The sequence below is a fragment of the Anas acuta genome, chromosome 1, assembly GCF_963932015.1.
Source record: "Anas acuta chromosome 1, bAnaAcu1.1, whole genome shotgun sequence".
Taxonomy (NCBI): domain Eukaryota; kingdom Metazoa; phylum Chordata; class Aves; order Anseriformes; family Anatidae; genus Anas; species Anas acuta.
In genome coordinates, this window is record NC_088979.1 from 141,770,118 (window position 1) to 141,785,311 (window position 15,194).

General features: G+C 49.0%; 2 protein-coding genes across 2 annotated transcripts in view; one reads left to right on the plus strand and one right to left on the minus strand.

Annotated features, from left to right (window-relative positions):
• Positions 1-7,194, plus strand: part of SLC6A12 (solute carrier family 6 member 12) — a 31,720-nt gene extending 24,526 nt beyond the window's left edge. The window contains exons 13-15 of the mRNA XM_068661535.1: positions 2,845-2,945; positions 4,008-4,178; positions 5,955-7,194. Of these exons, the coding sequence (XP_068517636.1) occupies positions 2,845-2,945; positions 4,008-4,178; positions 5,955-6,098 (416 nt within the window). The 3' untranslated portion in view covers positions 6,099-7,194. The remainder of the gene's footprint in view (positions 1-2,844; positions 2,946-4,007; positions 4,179-5,954) is intronic.
• A 2,998-nt stretch (positions 7,195-10,192) lies between these two features.
• LOC137844885 (E3 ubiquitin-protein ligase SH3RF2-like) lies at positions 10,193-12,185 on the minus strand. Its single transcript, XM_068661560.1, has 2 exons — positions 11,736-12,185; positions 10,193-11,516 (listed from the first exon to the last, which is right to left on the minus strand). The coding sequence occupies exon 2, from the start codon at positions 11,335-11,337 to the stop codon at positions 10,816-10,818; it is 522 nt and encodes a 173-aa protein (XP_068517661.1). The 5' UTR covers positions 11,338-11,516; positions 11,736-12,185; the 3' UTR covers positions 10,193-10,815.
• Positions 12,186-15,194: the final 3,009 nt, after the last annotated feature.

Genomic DNA, 15,194 nt, shown 5'->3' on the forward strand with positions numbered 1-15,194 from the left:
GCATAAATCTTTCTCTGGCTCTCTTACACACATGCAGTGTGGCTACCAACAGCAGCAGGCTCCTCCTGGCTGGATCCTGCCCATCGGGCTTGCACTCGCAGGGCGTGCTTTATCCTCTCAGGTGCACCTGCTACAGGCAGCCTTACGTGCTTGTTTATGGACAAGGGCTCCTTAAAAGTATCTGTGCCCAAAGAGTGTGTTGTTCCTGCAGTGCCCCAACACCTCTGCTGCTGGCATTGCACACAGGTTTGGTGCAGGGGTGGGCGCTGCAGGTTTGGGACAGCGAGGGAGCAAATACAAGCTTAGCTTTATGGTACGGAGCCAAGGACATCACCTATTGACATCCTGTGCATGAAATTCAATACACATGAATGCAAATAAATGCAGCTTTGGATAAAAGATTTAAAAGGGGGGACTTTTTTTGTATGTTCCAAACTAAAAATTTGAACAGATTGTATTGAGAAATATTTCCCAGAACATATTATTGATCTATGAAACTCAACATTTCTGGATGTGGAAGAAAAAAAAAATCTTAGTCTCTTTCAGTTTGGGTATCAGTTGCAGTTGTTTTAAGCTACTTAAAACGAGAAGGGTTCCACAAGGACAAAATATAAGCATATAAGCAAATCTACAGTTGGGTTAATATGAAATTTATTCCAACAAATTTATGTAGCAAAATAAAATGAGTTGCCAGGAAGACTGCAGCATCTGTGAAAGCATGTAGGACTGGTCAGCACAAAAGAAGTGATACCGGTGTGCACGGACAGCTGCCCTGAGCCTGCACAGCAGCTCCCTTGTCTTGGGATAATGGGGATAACAGCAAACATCTTTGTTCAATCCAGCAGCAGTATCTTTGAGGAGGCTTAAGGATTCTCCTTCTGGAGCTTTATCTAATCCTTCTCATGCGCTGGGAAGGAAGAGGGACTGCACATGGCCTCCAGCTTCTAGTTTGCTCAAAAAGCCAATGCTGAGTAATTGAACTGATGACTTCTTAAGCTTGATTACCTCTTCATGTGCCTGTGAGATGCAGAACACGTAAAACCTCCTGTTCATATACTCTCTGAGGCCATTCTTGTCAGGGCCCTTTGTCTTTCACCACTTCACCTCCTGACTGCCACAGTGGCCGTGGAAACACAGGACCTGATGGCTATACTACAGGGAACAGGGATAAGGATGGGTGGAGGCACGCAGCAGCTAATGGTGTAAGGCTTGTGTTGTTTCCTTGGTGGGGGATGGATGTCTGTGTGTCTTTCTTTTGGTCCGATACCTTGGTGTTTCCTGGATCACTCTGTCTCTTTCACTAGCTCCAAATTTGCAGTGGAACTGACTTCAGCCACCAGTGTAAATGAATTTATCCATCGTGTCTCTGACATCACGGTGTGTTTCTGTGGAAACACTGTGGTATAAGAACTGCACTGTGCTCAGACTGTAAACTGCAAGTCGAATCATTTATCATGCGCTCCTTTTTTTCCACCCTGTGGAAGATTTCAGCTTTTTGGCAGAACACGTGTTTATACCATCTCCCTTTCATCCCCAATATATTTTCAGAAATGCTATCTGAAGCCTCATGGGATTTACCGCTTGGAAGTTTTAGGGTTCTGTTCTCTGATGTAGGCTCTGCTCCCACACGAGCCTGCGCGTCCCCTGATATGCCACAGCTTGTTTTTGCTCGAGGCTACTTGTTAACTTGCCAACTCAAGATGGGAGCCATGAGGTATTCGAAGAATCTGCTCCTCCCCATCCTAAGTACTTCAAAAGGCTGGTTTTAACAGGCCTTTCCTGCAAACATTAGTCATGGGATACAGAAAATTACACAAAGAATTACAGAAAAGAAAAGCATACATAATGTGCTTTTGTAGAACTCACATAAAGGAATCATAATACTGGGGCTTAATTCTAGGACAGAAAACCCCAAATAAAACCCAGCAAACCCTAAGCACCTGCAGGTGTGGCATGTCCTCTGGGCATATTTTTCCCAGTCTTCTGCTGTCAAGATGCAAAGAAGCATGGTCTCACCACACTTGTATGTGGGAAATGTGGCATGGCCTTGATTTCAAACAACCCTAAAGGCCTTTCTTTATCAGCTAAGCACTGTGATAAAACATCAGTAAGATAAATGTTATTTCATCCCAGAGATACTTAAGTGGTAACCCTTTCTCTGGAGAGGTTAGTTTGAGCATTTTGTCCCATATTGTTACCCTATTTAATCTAAGGCTGTCTCACATAGTACTTCTAGTAGTTAGGAAGATGATAGGGCATCTTATGAATGACTTTTTGATTCTTCTTCCTTTTGCTTCTCTTTTTGGCCAATGTAAGGATCTTATGCCTTGAAGATATCCTAGCCTACAAGCTCTGCTGAAACCCATTTGCATTGTGTTTTTTCCTCTGCATACTATTGCATACATATTCAATTTATGCTTTGCGTTGGGAAGAGTTAATGGACAGGGTCTCATCAGCTGAAGGACTTTTAGATGATCTTTAGAGGTACATCCCTCTTTGGTGTATCATAAAGTTCAGTTGGGTGCAGACTATTATGGACAACGTAATCTAGCGAGTGAAGCTAAGGAGAGAAAGAAGAGATCAGACACCACAGTGTAACTCAAAACTTTCCAAAAAGTTATGGCTGAAGTTAAAAACTTCCATCTGCATATAGCCACAGATGGGCTTTCTGAATGCCAGCAAAGCTTGTCAGCTGTTATTTCACTAGGATAGCTATGTGTTTTGCCAGGAAGAGATATTGAGGACAGAGAAGGTTGGGATCTGAAGTGAGTAGTGATCAAAGGGAAGAGCAATGATCTCACCTCCTCACCTCTGACTTTGTCTCCATGCTGGCCGGTGGTGAAGGAGCCAACCGCTTCTACGATAACATTGAGGACATGATTGGTTTCCGGCCATGGCCCTTGATCAAGATATGCTGGCTGGTCATCACCCCGGGCCTGTGCTTGGTGAGTATGTGCAAGTACCACAACACGACATGTTATTCTGGGTCCCTGCATTCTCTGATTTGTTTTCAAGGTGCTGTGTAATTTTATCAAACCACTATGGAGAAGCACAAGCTTATCCATAGCTGAGGTGGCAACTTGTTTCCTTTGTAAAGCTTTATCTTTTGCCTGGAAAATTAATTAAGCCTGAAGAGCCATTTGTTTACTGCGCAGGCAAAAGAAAATGCACACTCAAAGTTTGAAGAGGTTTGGTCAAATTTTGAATAAAAAGCTGGTGAGTATTACCCTATTCTGAAATACTCACTTCAGCCTGTGTTCCTGTGACCTCCAATGACTCAGAAATGTGTTTTTATGGCCATTTGCTTTCCATATTATTAAATATCTTTGAAAACTTCTGTGACAACTGTGTTTTAAAATCAAGGAGACCCTAAGTCAGACAAGTTCTTGCCTGTTTTGAGTATGTCCAGTTTTGCCCCACAGGTGTCTACATGTTTTCTGAGGCAAATTCTGCTCCTGTGCTTGATCTTGCGAGCTGCTTTCTTTGACCTCAGTGGGGACATAGACAAGACGTATACCCACAGTTTAGAAAATATTTCTGGTCCCCTGTCCTTGGACTCCACTAAGACTTGAATATTGGGGGAATCCTCAAAGCAAGTCTGATCCAGCCCAAATAATCTGAGAGCTCTGTGGCTAGAGACCCCCAAGAGGTATCAATCTGGGCTCGCACGGTACTTCTGGAGGGCTTCTGAGAGGGAAAACAACAATTCCTGACCTTGATATGTCTAAAATGCCATCTCAGTGCTCATGGACTCTCAGAGCTGCTGCCAGCCTCGCATAGGTTGCACACAGGGAGCCTGAAGGCTTTGCACTGCTGTGAAGCCTGGACCTGGCTGTGAGCTGACCCCACGTGCAGTCAGCAGGCACCAAGCCCTGCCTTGCTGCAGCAAGCATGTGCCAGGCCATGCAAGGCAGCACACTCATTGCCACCTGGCACTTGTAGGGTGACCAGACTGCCGTCTGGCTCTGTTCCCTGTCCTCTGGCTATGTCTGTTCTCTGCTCCTCAGGCTGTCTTCCTGTTCTCCCTGATCAAGTACACACCCCTGAAGTACAACAACACCTACGTGTACCCAACCTGGGGCTACGTGCTGGGCTGGATGATGGCACTCTCCTCCATGGTCTGCATTCCTTTCTATGCCATCTTCATCCTCCTGCGAACCAAGGGACCTCTGAAGCAGGTACTGAGATGGTGGTTGCTGGGTGAATTGCTGCTGCTTCCCCATGACGGCGCATGGCAAGGGCACCAGGGAAGATAAACTTAGCACATTTCTCCACTGAGAAGGTGGCTTTTCCCCAGAGTGTCCTATAGCTATTGCTGACAACTTGTGGGGCTTGGAGGGTCTCTCTTGGAGACTCACACTAGTGCACACCTGGTACAAAACCAGGATCTGTTTTGCCTTTACTTCTCATCCCTTCCCCTGCTCCCCTTTTAGTGCTGGGTGAGAGCTGTGTTATTTTCTCTGAAGAAATTGCACACGGGTTATTAAAGAGGAGATGCTCACAGGTCTGTAGAGGTCTGCCCTATGCCATGGCCAAGCCTGCTCTCTTTCACTGTAGACCCCTTGGCCTCATGCTAGGAAGACTGTCTAGGAAGTCGTGGCTAGCACCATGTCTGACTCCCCACAGCTCAGAACTTTTACATGTCTGTATAAGAACGTGGAGATGTCTGTGAAGTAATTGCCCAAATGTCCCGCTCGCTAAATAGGTAATATTTCTCACCTGTTGCAAAGTGCTTTGAGCCTTTGGGCTGAAATGCAGCTGTAAGTGGTGCTAATGCTTATGTTACAGCACATCCAAGGAATTGATTTGGCCAATTTCAGACTGAGGGTTTTTCTATTTGCCCTGGTTTGAATTATATTAGCTGTAATTTCCAGGGACTTCTCAGTTACATTATTATGAAGAAACTTTCGAGGATGTGCTTGAGGCATGCAGGAAGGAATCAGCTGCCAAGCTCGGGCTGATTCAGGGGAGAATCAAAGCCAACCGCATGACACCTCCCAGAATATTTGCTCCTGTTTTGTAAACAAGTTTTCTCAAAATATACCTGTTCCATTTTTCCAGTCATGCCCCACAAATGTATTGAATTAATTTCCCGATACAGCTGCTTCCAGGTACGGTGCCTTTTAACTGAATATTGCAAACCTTTCACTGAAAGCAAGCATTTAATTGGTAATTATGATCAGTTGCTGCAACAAACTGATTCCCCTTGTTACACTTGACTGATCAAGAAACACAAATGTTGTTTTTAAATGTGTCTGATTAAGACAGCTCAAGTCCCAAGCACTGAAAACTTGCAATGAGCTGCTGATAGAGTAGCTCCAGGCCAAGGCTGGTTTCATAAATCATGGGGCAAATACTTCTGAATAAATGACTGAAATCCTGAATCCTGGCAGGCACTTCACAGTGAGTGGAAGCACTGAAATTAATCAAATGGGTCATGGATGAGTTGCCTGCTCTGCTTTTGATGTGCTTTGCAAGGAAGGAGCGTACCGTGGCCTGAACAGCTCACGAAGGGACAAGTAGCTGTGGCTGTGGGTACTCAGCAGGGACATCATATCCCAGTCCCCACCAAACTCAAAGGGAAGCAGGGCTACTCGGCATAGGGAAACAGTATTGGGCTTTACTTTTTTTTTTTTTTTTTCCCTGTGGCCATAGAAGAATGTCTGTGGGGTAATAACTAGCGCCTTTCTGCCAACAAGTACATCTGTGAGGCCCTGTATGTCAGGTGTCAGTCCACAGGAAGGGTCTGAGCCCAGGGGTGGAATATTTTTTGCTGCAAGCAGCTAAAGAAAGCCTTCCCTCCTTCCTCTCCCATCCATGGCCATTCAGCAGGAGAGGAGTGGGAGCTGCATGCATTAGCTCTCTGGACGCCTTTGCCCCCAGCAGTGGTTGCAGATCACTGTTTGGTGTCACTTTGTTTATCAGCTCAATTAACAGAGATTTCCCCTCCACAGCGGCTCATGCAGCTGATTTCCCCAGCAGAGGACCTGCCGCAGGTGAAGAAGCACACGGCGTGTCTGCCTGAACCAGAGCGCAAGGAGCAGTCCCCTCCAGTCCAGGAGGTGCTCAGCATCACAGAGAGAGAAACGCACTTCTGAGGCACTGGGGATGTCGGCTTCGTGCTCCGGCTTGATTCGCTCTCTCTCCTTCCTGAAGTAGTTTCTTTTCTCTCCTGGGCTCTTCCCTTCTCTCCTTCACGTCTGAGACACCAGGGACATCTCTCCTTCCAGCTCCAGGACACCCTACGGACAACTCTCCCCGCTGGCAGCTGGACAGGGAGCAACACGCTTTTGTCAGAGGTGTCCTCCAGTACTGACACTGGCTGGGGGGAAAATAAATGTAAAAAAAAGTAATCTGTTAACAAAAAAAAAAAAAAGAAAAAAGGAAAGAAAAGAAAAAAAAAAAAGAAGCAGTGATGTTGGGAGGAGGAAAGGAAACCACAGTGGTGAGAGAGAGCAGAGAATAAAGGTGTGCGGGAGCAAAGTTAGGGATGCAAAGGCACAAAACGATGGGGCGTTAGCACAGGAAATAAGTGAGTGGGCTCAGAAGTACATAAGAAGCGTGAGGATGACAAAGGAAAGTATATTGCTAGGTCACCTACATAGGAGGGAGAGGGAGCCAGTAATGTATCACAGGCAATGATGAAAGGAGGCTGCAGTGTGAGCAGTTACAGCTTCGGCTCTTGCTGAAAGGGACGAGTGACAGGGCGCTGGATGCAACCACAGTTACTGATGATGGATCTTATGGCAGGTGCAGGGTGGGAAAGGGATGAGGGATAGCTATCCACGGGATGTGCTCTCAGTCAAACCCACACGGCCCAGTGAACATGCACCTGAGAGTGAAACAGCTGAGTCTTAGTTCTCTCAGAAAAATCATGGAGCGAAGGCAAAGTCCCAGAGCAGTTTGGTTAAAAATGAGCTGCAGCACAACAGAGAGAAATGAGACCCCAGGGACTGCACGCCCACAAATTTAACTGCACTGCTGGGGCATCTTATAGAGGAATTAATTGAAGGAGTCGATGGGCCTGATTCTGCGCTGCAGAGCAGCTTTGGGGTGAGGGGCAGAGAAGGATTGTGCTGCCTCGGCTCTACTGGTGACCACTCAGGGGAAAAGGCAGGCAAAATTGGGCACAACAGTCATAAACTCAGGCAAGATAAAGGGATAATTAATAAATAAATGGGTTCATTGGCAGCAGATTGCGTTGAATTAACGGTGTCTCATTGCACGGGTGGTCGTGAATGGGAGAGATTTCACAGGGATGCAGCATTCGGTGCGGTGCCATGCAGCCCTGTCCTGCAGAGGCTGGGACATCGCATGCGTGGCCCTAACGCTTAGTGCCAAAGCCCACCTGAATGCCTATCAGGATTTCGCGGTTAAAACCAGAGGAAAAGCCAGCAGCAGGATCTCCCTGGGAACCTTACTGTAACCCAGGGCACGCACGGTCGTGTGGAGCTGCCTTGCAATAGTGCCGTATCGCACCTTGCAGGAGAATTGCCATTAAAGAGAATCACGGGTGCCACAGGCTCCTTTCCCTTGTTCCACCTTCCAAGTAATTGCTTGTCCCCATGCTGTGTGGAGATAAACTGCCAGCACTAAAAGTAAGTGGGAAAATCAGGCCTCATCTGTGCCGCGCAGTACCTTTTCCAATTGCTATGGGAACCTTATCTTTTGCACTCTTCTGTGAGTTTAACTGGTGAATTAGCATAGGCCAATTTTTTCCCCATTTAATTTCCTTTCCTATAAAAAACTAAAAATCATCGGTGAAATGAACGCTGAAAGTCAAGTATCAAATTTTTTACCTCTCTAGGATGTTATCATTTGATTGGAGACGATTTGCTGTAGAAGGTAGAGATAGCTGGCAAACCTCTTTCTTGTTCGCTACAAAGGAGCGCAGTACCACATAAGGCACCATTTACTTTATTTTATTTTTTTAAGAGCTAAATGTCCTGGGAAGAGCTTAAAATCCACAGGCTTGCAGCCATGCCCTACAGTAAGCATTTTGACGTTTTCCCCCTCCCTTCCAGCAGTGCTGCTCACAGTTCGGTGGGGTGAGCCACCCTGCAGCAGGTCCCTACCTGCAGCCGGAGCAAAAACTGGTGGTCGCCACCACTGCAAGCCCAAGGCACATGGTGGTGCCATGGGGGCCCAGCCTGATTGTCTGGCAAAGCCACCAGCCCGATGGGTCTTGAGGGTGTTTGCCCTCCATCCACCACCCAACAGGAGTGTTCACAGGGGTCTGGTTTTGGTGGTAACCACCAGCAACATGTCAGTATTGGTCTTGAGGAAGATATCAGCCTTCTCTTCTTTAAGCAACATAAATTTAAATAGCAGGACTGGGTCTTGCCAACCAGGTTCAGTCTTAGGTATTAACATGGGCTTCTTGTACAACCCTTGGCTCCTCTTGCCATGCCTTTAAGGTGGAAGATAGTGTCTTGCTGCCAGAGAGGTGGTGATGTGTCCACTTTTCTTGAGGTAGCCTGATAATACTGCAATAATCCTAGACAGAAACTAATCACTGTGGTGGTTTTACTCGGGTGGGCAGCCGAGCTCCACCACAACCGCTCTCTCACTCTCCCTCCTCAAAGAGGAACGGGGAGAAAATATGATGGAAAGGGCTCAAGGGTTGAGATAAGGAAGAGGAGATCACACAGTAATTATTATGACGGGCAAAACAGACAGCACAGGGAGATAGTAAGTTTTATTACTTATTACTAACAAACTAGAGAAGCGAGAAGCAAAGGAAAGACACCAAAAGCACCTTCCCCCCCATCCACCTTCTTCCACCTCCTTCCCCCGAGCGGTGCAGGGGAACGGGGGAATGGGGGTCATGGTCAGTCCCATGCTGTGGGGTCCCTCCCATGGGATGCAGTCCTTGCTGAACAGATCCGGCATGTTGTGCCCACAGGCAGCAGCTCTTCCAGAACTGCTCCAGATATGGGTCCGTATCACGGGGTCCATCCCTCAGGAGAAAACTGCTCCAACCTGGGTCCCCTACGGGCAGCAGCTCCTGCCAGGCCCCCTGCTCCTGCGTGGTCTCCTCACCATGGGCTGCAGCTCTGGTCCAGGGGCTCTGGCTCCAGCAGGGGTCCTCCACAGGCCACAGCCTCTGTCAGTGCAGGTCCACCTGCTCCACCGTGGTCTCCTCCATGGGCTGCAGCGTGGAGATCTGCTCCATGTGGGACCCATGGGCTGCAGGGGGACAGCCTGCTTCACCATGGGCCTCTCCACAGGCCGCAGGGGATTGATTTCTGTTCTGGTGCCTGGAGCACCTCTCCCCTTCCTTCTCCACTGACCTTGGCACGTTCACGGCTGTTCCTCACTCCTCTCACTCTCCCAGCTGCTGTGTGGTACAGCGTTTTTTTTTCCCCTTTCTTAAATCTGCTCTCACAGAGGCTCAAACAACATCACTTATTGGCTCAGCTCTGGACAGCAGCGGGGCCCTTAACTAACATGAGGCAGCTTCTAGATCCTTCTCACAGAAACCACCCCTATGGCCCCCTGCTACCAAAACCTTGCCACGTAAACCCACTACACCAGTTCGGACCTGACACCGTGCAGTATACAACTGCTCACCTGAAGAGTTTATTCAGATTGGATACAGTTACATAGCACACTTGGAAGTATCATCGCATTATTGTCCTCTTTTGTAGTTTCAGGTAGGCAGTGATGAAATAGGAAGAACTCCTCTAAGGACTATGAGGAAGGACTATGGGGAGACTGGTCAAGGGTTCGGGAGCACAAGTTGTGTTCTCCTCTATCCCTCCAGTTATAGGAAATAATGAGGGACTGGACATGATGAGCCAGTGGGTTAATAATTGGCTCCGAGCCTGGTGTAACGGGCAGGTTTCTGTTTTTTTTTTTTTTTTTTTTTTTTGACCTTGAGTCAATTTACATGGGACCAAGCCTGCTGACAACAGACAGAAATAGGTCTTTTCACTGGCAGAAAAGGGTTTTAGGATGGCAGTTGGCACGGTTCATCAACAGAGCTTTTAACTAGGTATGGAGGGGGCAGGCGTGGAACTGAGGGCACCAGAAAGGAGCCTGGAGTAACATGCCAGTTCTCGTGGGTGAGGAATGTGCTAGCAAGACCTTGCAGTCTTGTGTCTCGGTGAAGGATGAGGATGACATACCATTGTGCAGGAAGGACACAAGGGTTGGTGGGAGGTTGGTTGCTGTGGAGACACCTGAGTATGGTCAAGAGGGAATTAGGGCTTCTCCCTCCCAAAAGGTGGCCCAGCTGAGGTGCATTTACACTAATGCATGCAGTCTGGGTAACAGGAGGAGCTGGAGGCCACCATGCTCATAGGAAACTGGGAGGTAGTTGTCATCACAGAAACCTGGTGGGATGATTCCCATGACTGGAGTGTGGCTTTTGATGGCTATAAACTGTTCAGAATGGGTAGGTGAGGAAGGAAGGTAGGAGTTACTCTCTGTGTTAGGAAGTAGAGAGACTGTCAAGAGCTGTGCCTGAGAAACAGCAATGAGCCGGTTGAGAGCTTGTGGGTGAAAATCAAGGATTGGTCCAGTAAAGGACATCTAGTGGTTGGGGTCTGCTACAGCGCTATCTGATCAGGGGAGTTTGTTGATGAGGCCTTCTTGCTTCAGCTGCAAGAACTGTCACACTCACAAGCTCTTGTGCTGATGGGGGATTTCAACCACCAGGATATCTGCTGAGGAAGCCGCAGTGTTCACCCCCCCTTCCCCTAACCAATGCAGGAATAAGTGCAGACAGAGGCTTTGTGGGGTGGAAAAGTCAATTTAATACTGCGGTAATTGTGGCTGCCACCCCCAGCCCGTCCCCAGGTGAGGCCCCTCTCAGTCCTCGGGCCTGGCCTGGCGGCCCGCGTGGTCGCCAGACCCCGGTTCCTCCAGCTGGGCCCTTCGAATCCAGCGCATGTCCCCGATGTTGTCGTCCTCCCGGGACCGTAGCATTCCGCGCCCATCGTCCCCCGAGTGCCAGGAAAAGCTTCGGCGAAGTTGTTGTCCCATGGCAGGGCTGCGCTCCCTGCGCCTGGGCGAGACGCTGCGGGACCGATATCTGGAGGGGTTCCTCTGCCGCTGCCGCCGCCTCAGCTCCGCATTGTGCTCCAATCTTCTGCGGAGCCAGCGGGATAATGCGTCACGCAGGGCGGGCGGCACCACGCGCACGATGGCCACGATGCGCCCGCGGCACATTGGGCATCTGAGTCTGTCGGCAGTCCAGACGCGGATGCACTCCCGGCAGAAGGTGTGCCTGCACGGTGCGACACGAGCCGGGTCGGTCATCTGGCCCAGGCAGATGGGGCACGTCTCGTCCCCGGGGGCCTCCTCTTGCTGCTCCTGCTGGGACCAGTTCATGCTGCTTGCAGCCGCCCTGGCGTGGAGACGGTCGTCCCCTGGGATCTCTCCTGGTGCCAGGCGCTTCTCAGCAGCCTGCGGTCCTCAGCACCTGCACTGATGGTCACTGACGGGACCTCAGTGCCTCCACTCGTGTCGCTGGCTGGACCTCGACGTGTCGCGTTCCACCAGCAGGACCACTACAGATAGAACCAGGCAGAAAATATTCTATCAGCAACTATACATTAGCTTGATAGGTTCAAACACGTTGTCTACAGTACTGTAGCAGCGAATATTCTTAGTATGGATTACAAACATTGCTATTGGAGTGGCAAATATGCTCATGATAGGTTATGCTTCACAAGACTACACTTAGGACAGATGAGGTACGTATCCGTATATATATTTGATAACCTTACCGAAGGAGTTCGATGGATCGTGTGCAACAAAAAGGGCTTCGTGTGTGCTTCCAGCAACACCTCCGCCTCTCACCTTCCAGCAATGGGACCTCGAAATCTCGAGTACCAGCAGCCGGACTGGACTCAGGCACCACGCTCGGGGCTCTTATAGCCTGCCACCTTTTGTGAGGTCACAGGGTGACGGTGACTCTGTGGTGGCATCACAAGGGTCTCGGGGTGCCCCTGATGGCAGCACTGACAGAGGGCACCTGCCTGTGGTGAGGAAGTGCTGAGGTGAGATGGCTGCTCCACGCTGACAGGAGCAATGTCTGCCAGGCTGGGGTCCAGGCCAGGAGGGCGGCCCGCGGCCTGGATCTGCCCCTGGGAGCCAGGGACGTCCTGGCATTATCCCCCACATCCCCGGCGCTGTTAATAAAGAATACCTGCTTTCTAATTTGCTACACAATGTTGTTGGTGTGGGGAATTTTTTCTCCTTTTGATGTCAGGCAAGTTTGTGAAGATTTTGATGGTTGTAAAGTGAGAGTATATTGTGATTATTCTCAAATATGCTTTTCACAGAGGTGAGGGGTGGGATTTAGTGGGTTTGAACTGGTTCCTCTGTTGGTTGTGTATAATCTGATAGCAGTGTCCCAGCCCTGTCAGGAGGCAGCGTGCTTTAACAGTCAGGGGAGGAGCTGCTGTTCCCACTGAAGAAATTTCAGAATTCCCAGGACTGGGGCTTCCATCCAGACCCTTTGGATGGGACAGACAGACTCTCAGAAAGTTTAAGGGAAAGCTCAGTGAGCCAAGCACACCCAGATGGGGAAAGGGGAAAATACCACCTGTGGCTATTGATTGCTATAAACCCCCCAGGATACAGACCAAGTAATGGTTTGCTGAACTTGCACAAATGTCTTAGGCATTGCTGCGTGCATGTGATGGAGGTCTTCACCAGCCTCTGGAAGATGCCCACCCTGTGGTCATGGCTGGACTGCTGGGTCTGTCTGAAGGGAAACCACCAGGCTGTATGTATGCCATCAGAAGGGGTGGTACGGGAAGGAGGGAGAGATTTTTTATTTTCCTTCTTGTTGATAGGAGGCCAAGACATAATGCATTTGAAGCTGAAATGCAAAGGAAGTTATAAGATGGCCGTTCTCTGCTGCTCCGCCATACCAGAGGAAAAATACTACATAAAAAAGACAGACAGCTTTCAAGCACCTAGTTCCCATTGTGTGTGTGTGTGTTTTGTTTTTCATTAGAAGGTTATTCCCCCTGCCAACTCCCCCTAGAAAGGAAAATCAGGCAAAATATTTGCTAAAGAGTAAAAGAAGGGCCAGGAGAGGACAGAGAGCAGTAGTGTTTGTGGTATGAGTTACAGGTGCTGTGCAGCAGCTGTGAGGTTCCCCGGGTGTGTGGCAGGAGGGGTTTGGCGACATGTTTTCCTGACCATGAAGGGTCCTGGCCCTTGCCTGGGTAGAAATCAGAGGCAGTAGCCATGTGCCTTGGGTGCACAGCAGCAAGGGCAGGGGAAGAGGAAGGTCTGCATTCACACACGGACAGGGAGCATCTGGCCACCTTGCTGTTCTTTGCTTGATAAGACTGCATGTGTTTACAAACACCTCACCTCTTACTAGTTAGCTAAGTAGGCCTTGAACAGGGCAAGGGGGAAGTAATGGTAATCAAAGGAGAAGAAAATAATATAAGATTTCAGAAAGCAAGGATTAAGACTTGAGACTTGAGAGGCTGGGGAGATGTGTATGCTGCTATCCAGTTGTGCCACGGTTTGCCACGGTGTGGGTAACAGTCTCTGGAGACGGGTGAGTGATGACAGGCAGTCTGGTGCCTCTCACAAGCTCATATTTCAGCAGTCGATGAAACGAGCTTCTTTTTCGCATGGAGCATAAACCCACTCCGAAACAAAAAGCAGCCTTTCACTTCCCCACGTCCTGGAGAAGGGCCATCACTACCTCGTCCAACATGAGCCTCCCTCCCACACACAGGCTTCTCTAGCTTTGTAGTGGGGATGCCCTGGGAGCTGGAGGCAGGTGTTTCTCAGCCAGCATCTCTGGGACCACAGGGCTCTGTGGTTGTCCTGCCCCTGAAACCTCATTGTCTGGGAGCAGCAGTGAAAGGACTCAGCATTTAGAAGTTATTTGGTACATGAATTTTTACATAACTTACCTGTATGAACCAAAGGACCCTCACCGCAGCCTCTTTTGGAGTTCAAGACGGGGAAGTTGGGGTGCGACATTTCCCTGGTATTTGGGGGTGGGATTGCTCATTCCCACTTTGCTGCTTACCTGGGCTCTGTGAAGTCAGAGCTGGGCTTTTTTTGTAATGGGCAGGGGGAGCCTGCTCCAAATGCCTCTCCTTTCCCGTTCATCTTATGGGCCCAGGCAGAGGTGTCAGCAGCGCCTTCAGCTTGTTCTGGCCAGAGTGCCTCGGACAGGCTGACGTACGTATGGCCCATCGAGTGACGGCAAAACAATTTCCCGACGTCCAATTCTATCGATAGTAGCAAGTCCCCCGAGGGGGTGAAATACAATTGCTGCGAACAAGGGCTCGCTTTGTGTGTGTGCATTACGTGGGCAAGCAAAGCCGGAGATGCTTTCCTGAACCCAGACCTGCTCTGCTCCATTTCTCCTGCTTGCGCTTATGCCAGCGTCACCCTGCATATGGGTGCACGTGCCGACCCTTCCCATGCTGCTGTAAACCAGATTTCAACTGTGTGGCACTTTTTGTTATTTTTATTTTTTAATTTGTATGAAGTCCATCATGATCAAGCTTAAGCTAAAATGACGACAGGTTACTTTTCACACTGCTTTTGGATGGATTTAGAAGCGCTGGAGCTAAACCATCACAATCCCTCGTGAGCACAGTTTCACTGATAGAAAGACTTATTTTAACTACATTTATCAAAGCAGCCTACAGACACAGGCATGCTTGCATCAACATGACTATGCCCACCTAAATTGTTTTCAAACTGCTTGCAAAGGGGGCTGCTCTGGATTGATTTAGCCTAGCTGGTTTTGATTTAGACAGGCAACTGTGGTTATTTATGCAAAGACAAGGCCTAAGAGAGCTCCCCGCTCTTTCTGCCCGTGGCTAGGTACCAGTCTTACCCAAAATCCCCTCCCAGCAGAAATCCGACAGCTGGTGTCTGTCCTACCTCTTGCTCCTGGTTCCTGGGGCCTGGTGCCCCTTGCCATTGCACTGGCCAAGAGGAGCACATCACAGAAACTGGAAACCTGGGTCTGGCACTGTGCTTTAGCAGTTAACGGAGCCATAGGCACGTTACCCCTCATGGAGCAGCGTGTTTCTCTTCTCTCCAAAGCTTCCTTATGTACAGACATTTATTTCCATCAAATGGAAAAATTGGTCACATACCTATGTCCCCTGCTGAAACAAACTGCATGTGAAAGCTCTTCATTCAAAGGAATAATAGGGAAAATGCCACTGTGACCTTTCTGAATAAATGGA

What these genes read in the sequence shown, in the direction of transcription:
- LOC137844885 (XM_068661560.1), bottom strand. Translation starts at nt 11,337, where the DNA reads ATGAACTGGTCCCAGCAGGAGCAGCAAGAGGAGGCCCCCGGGGACGAG.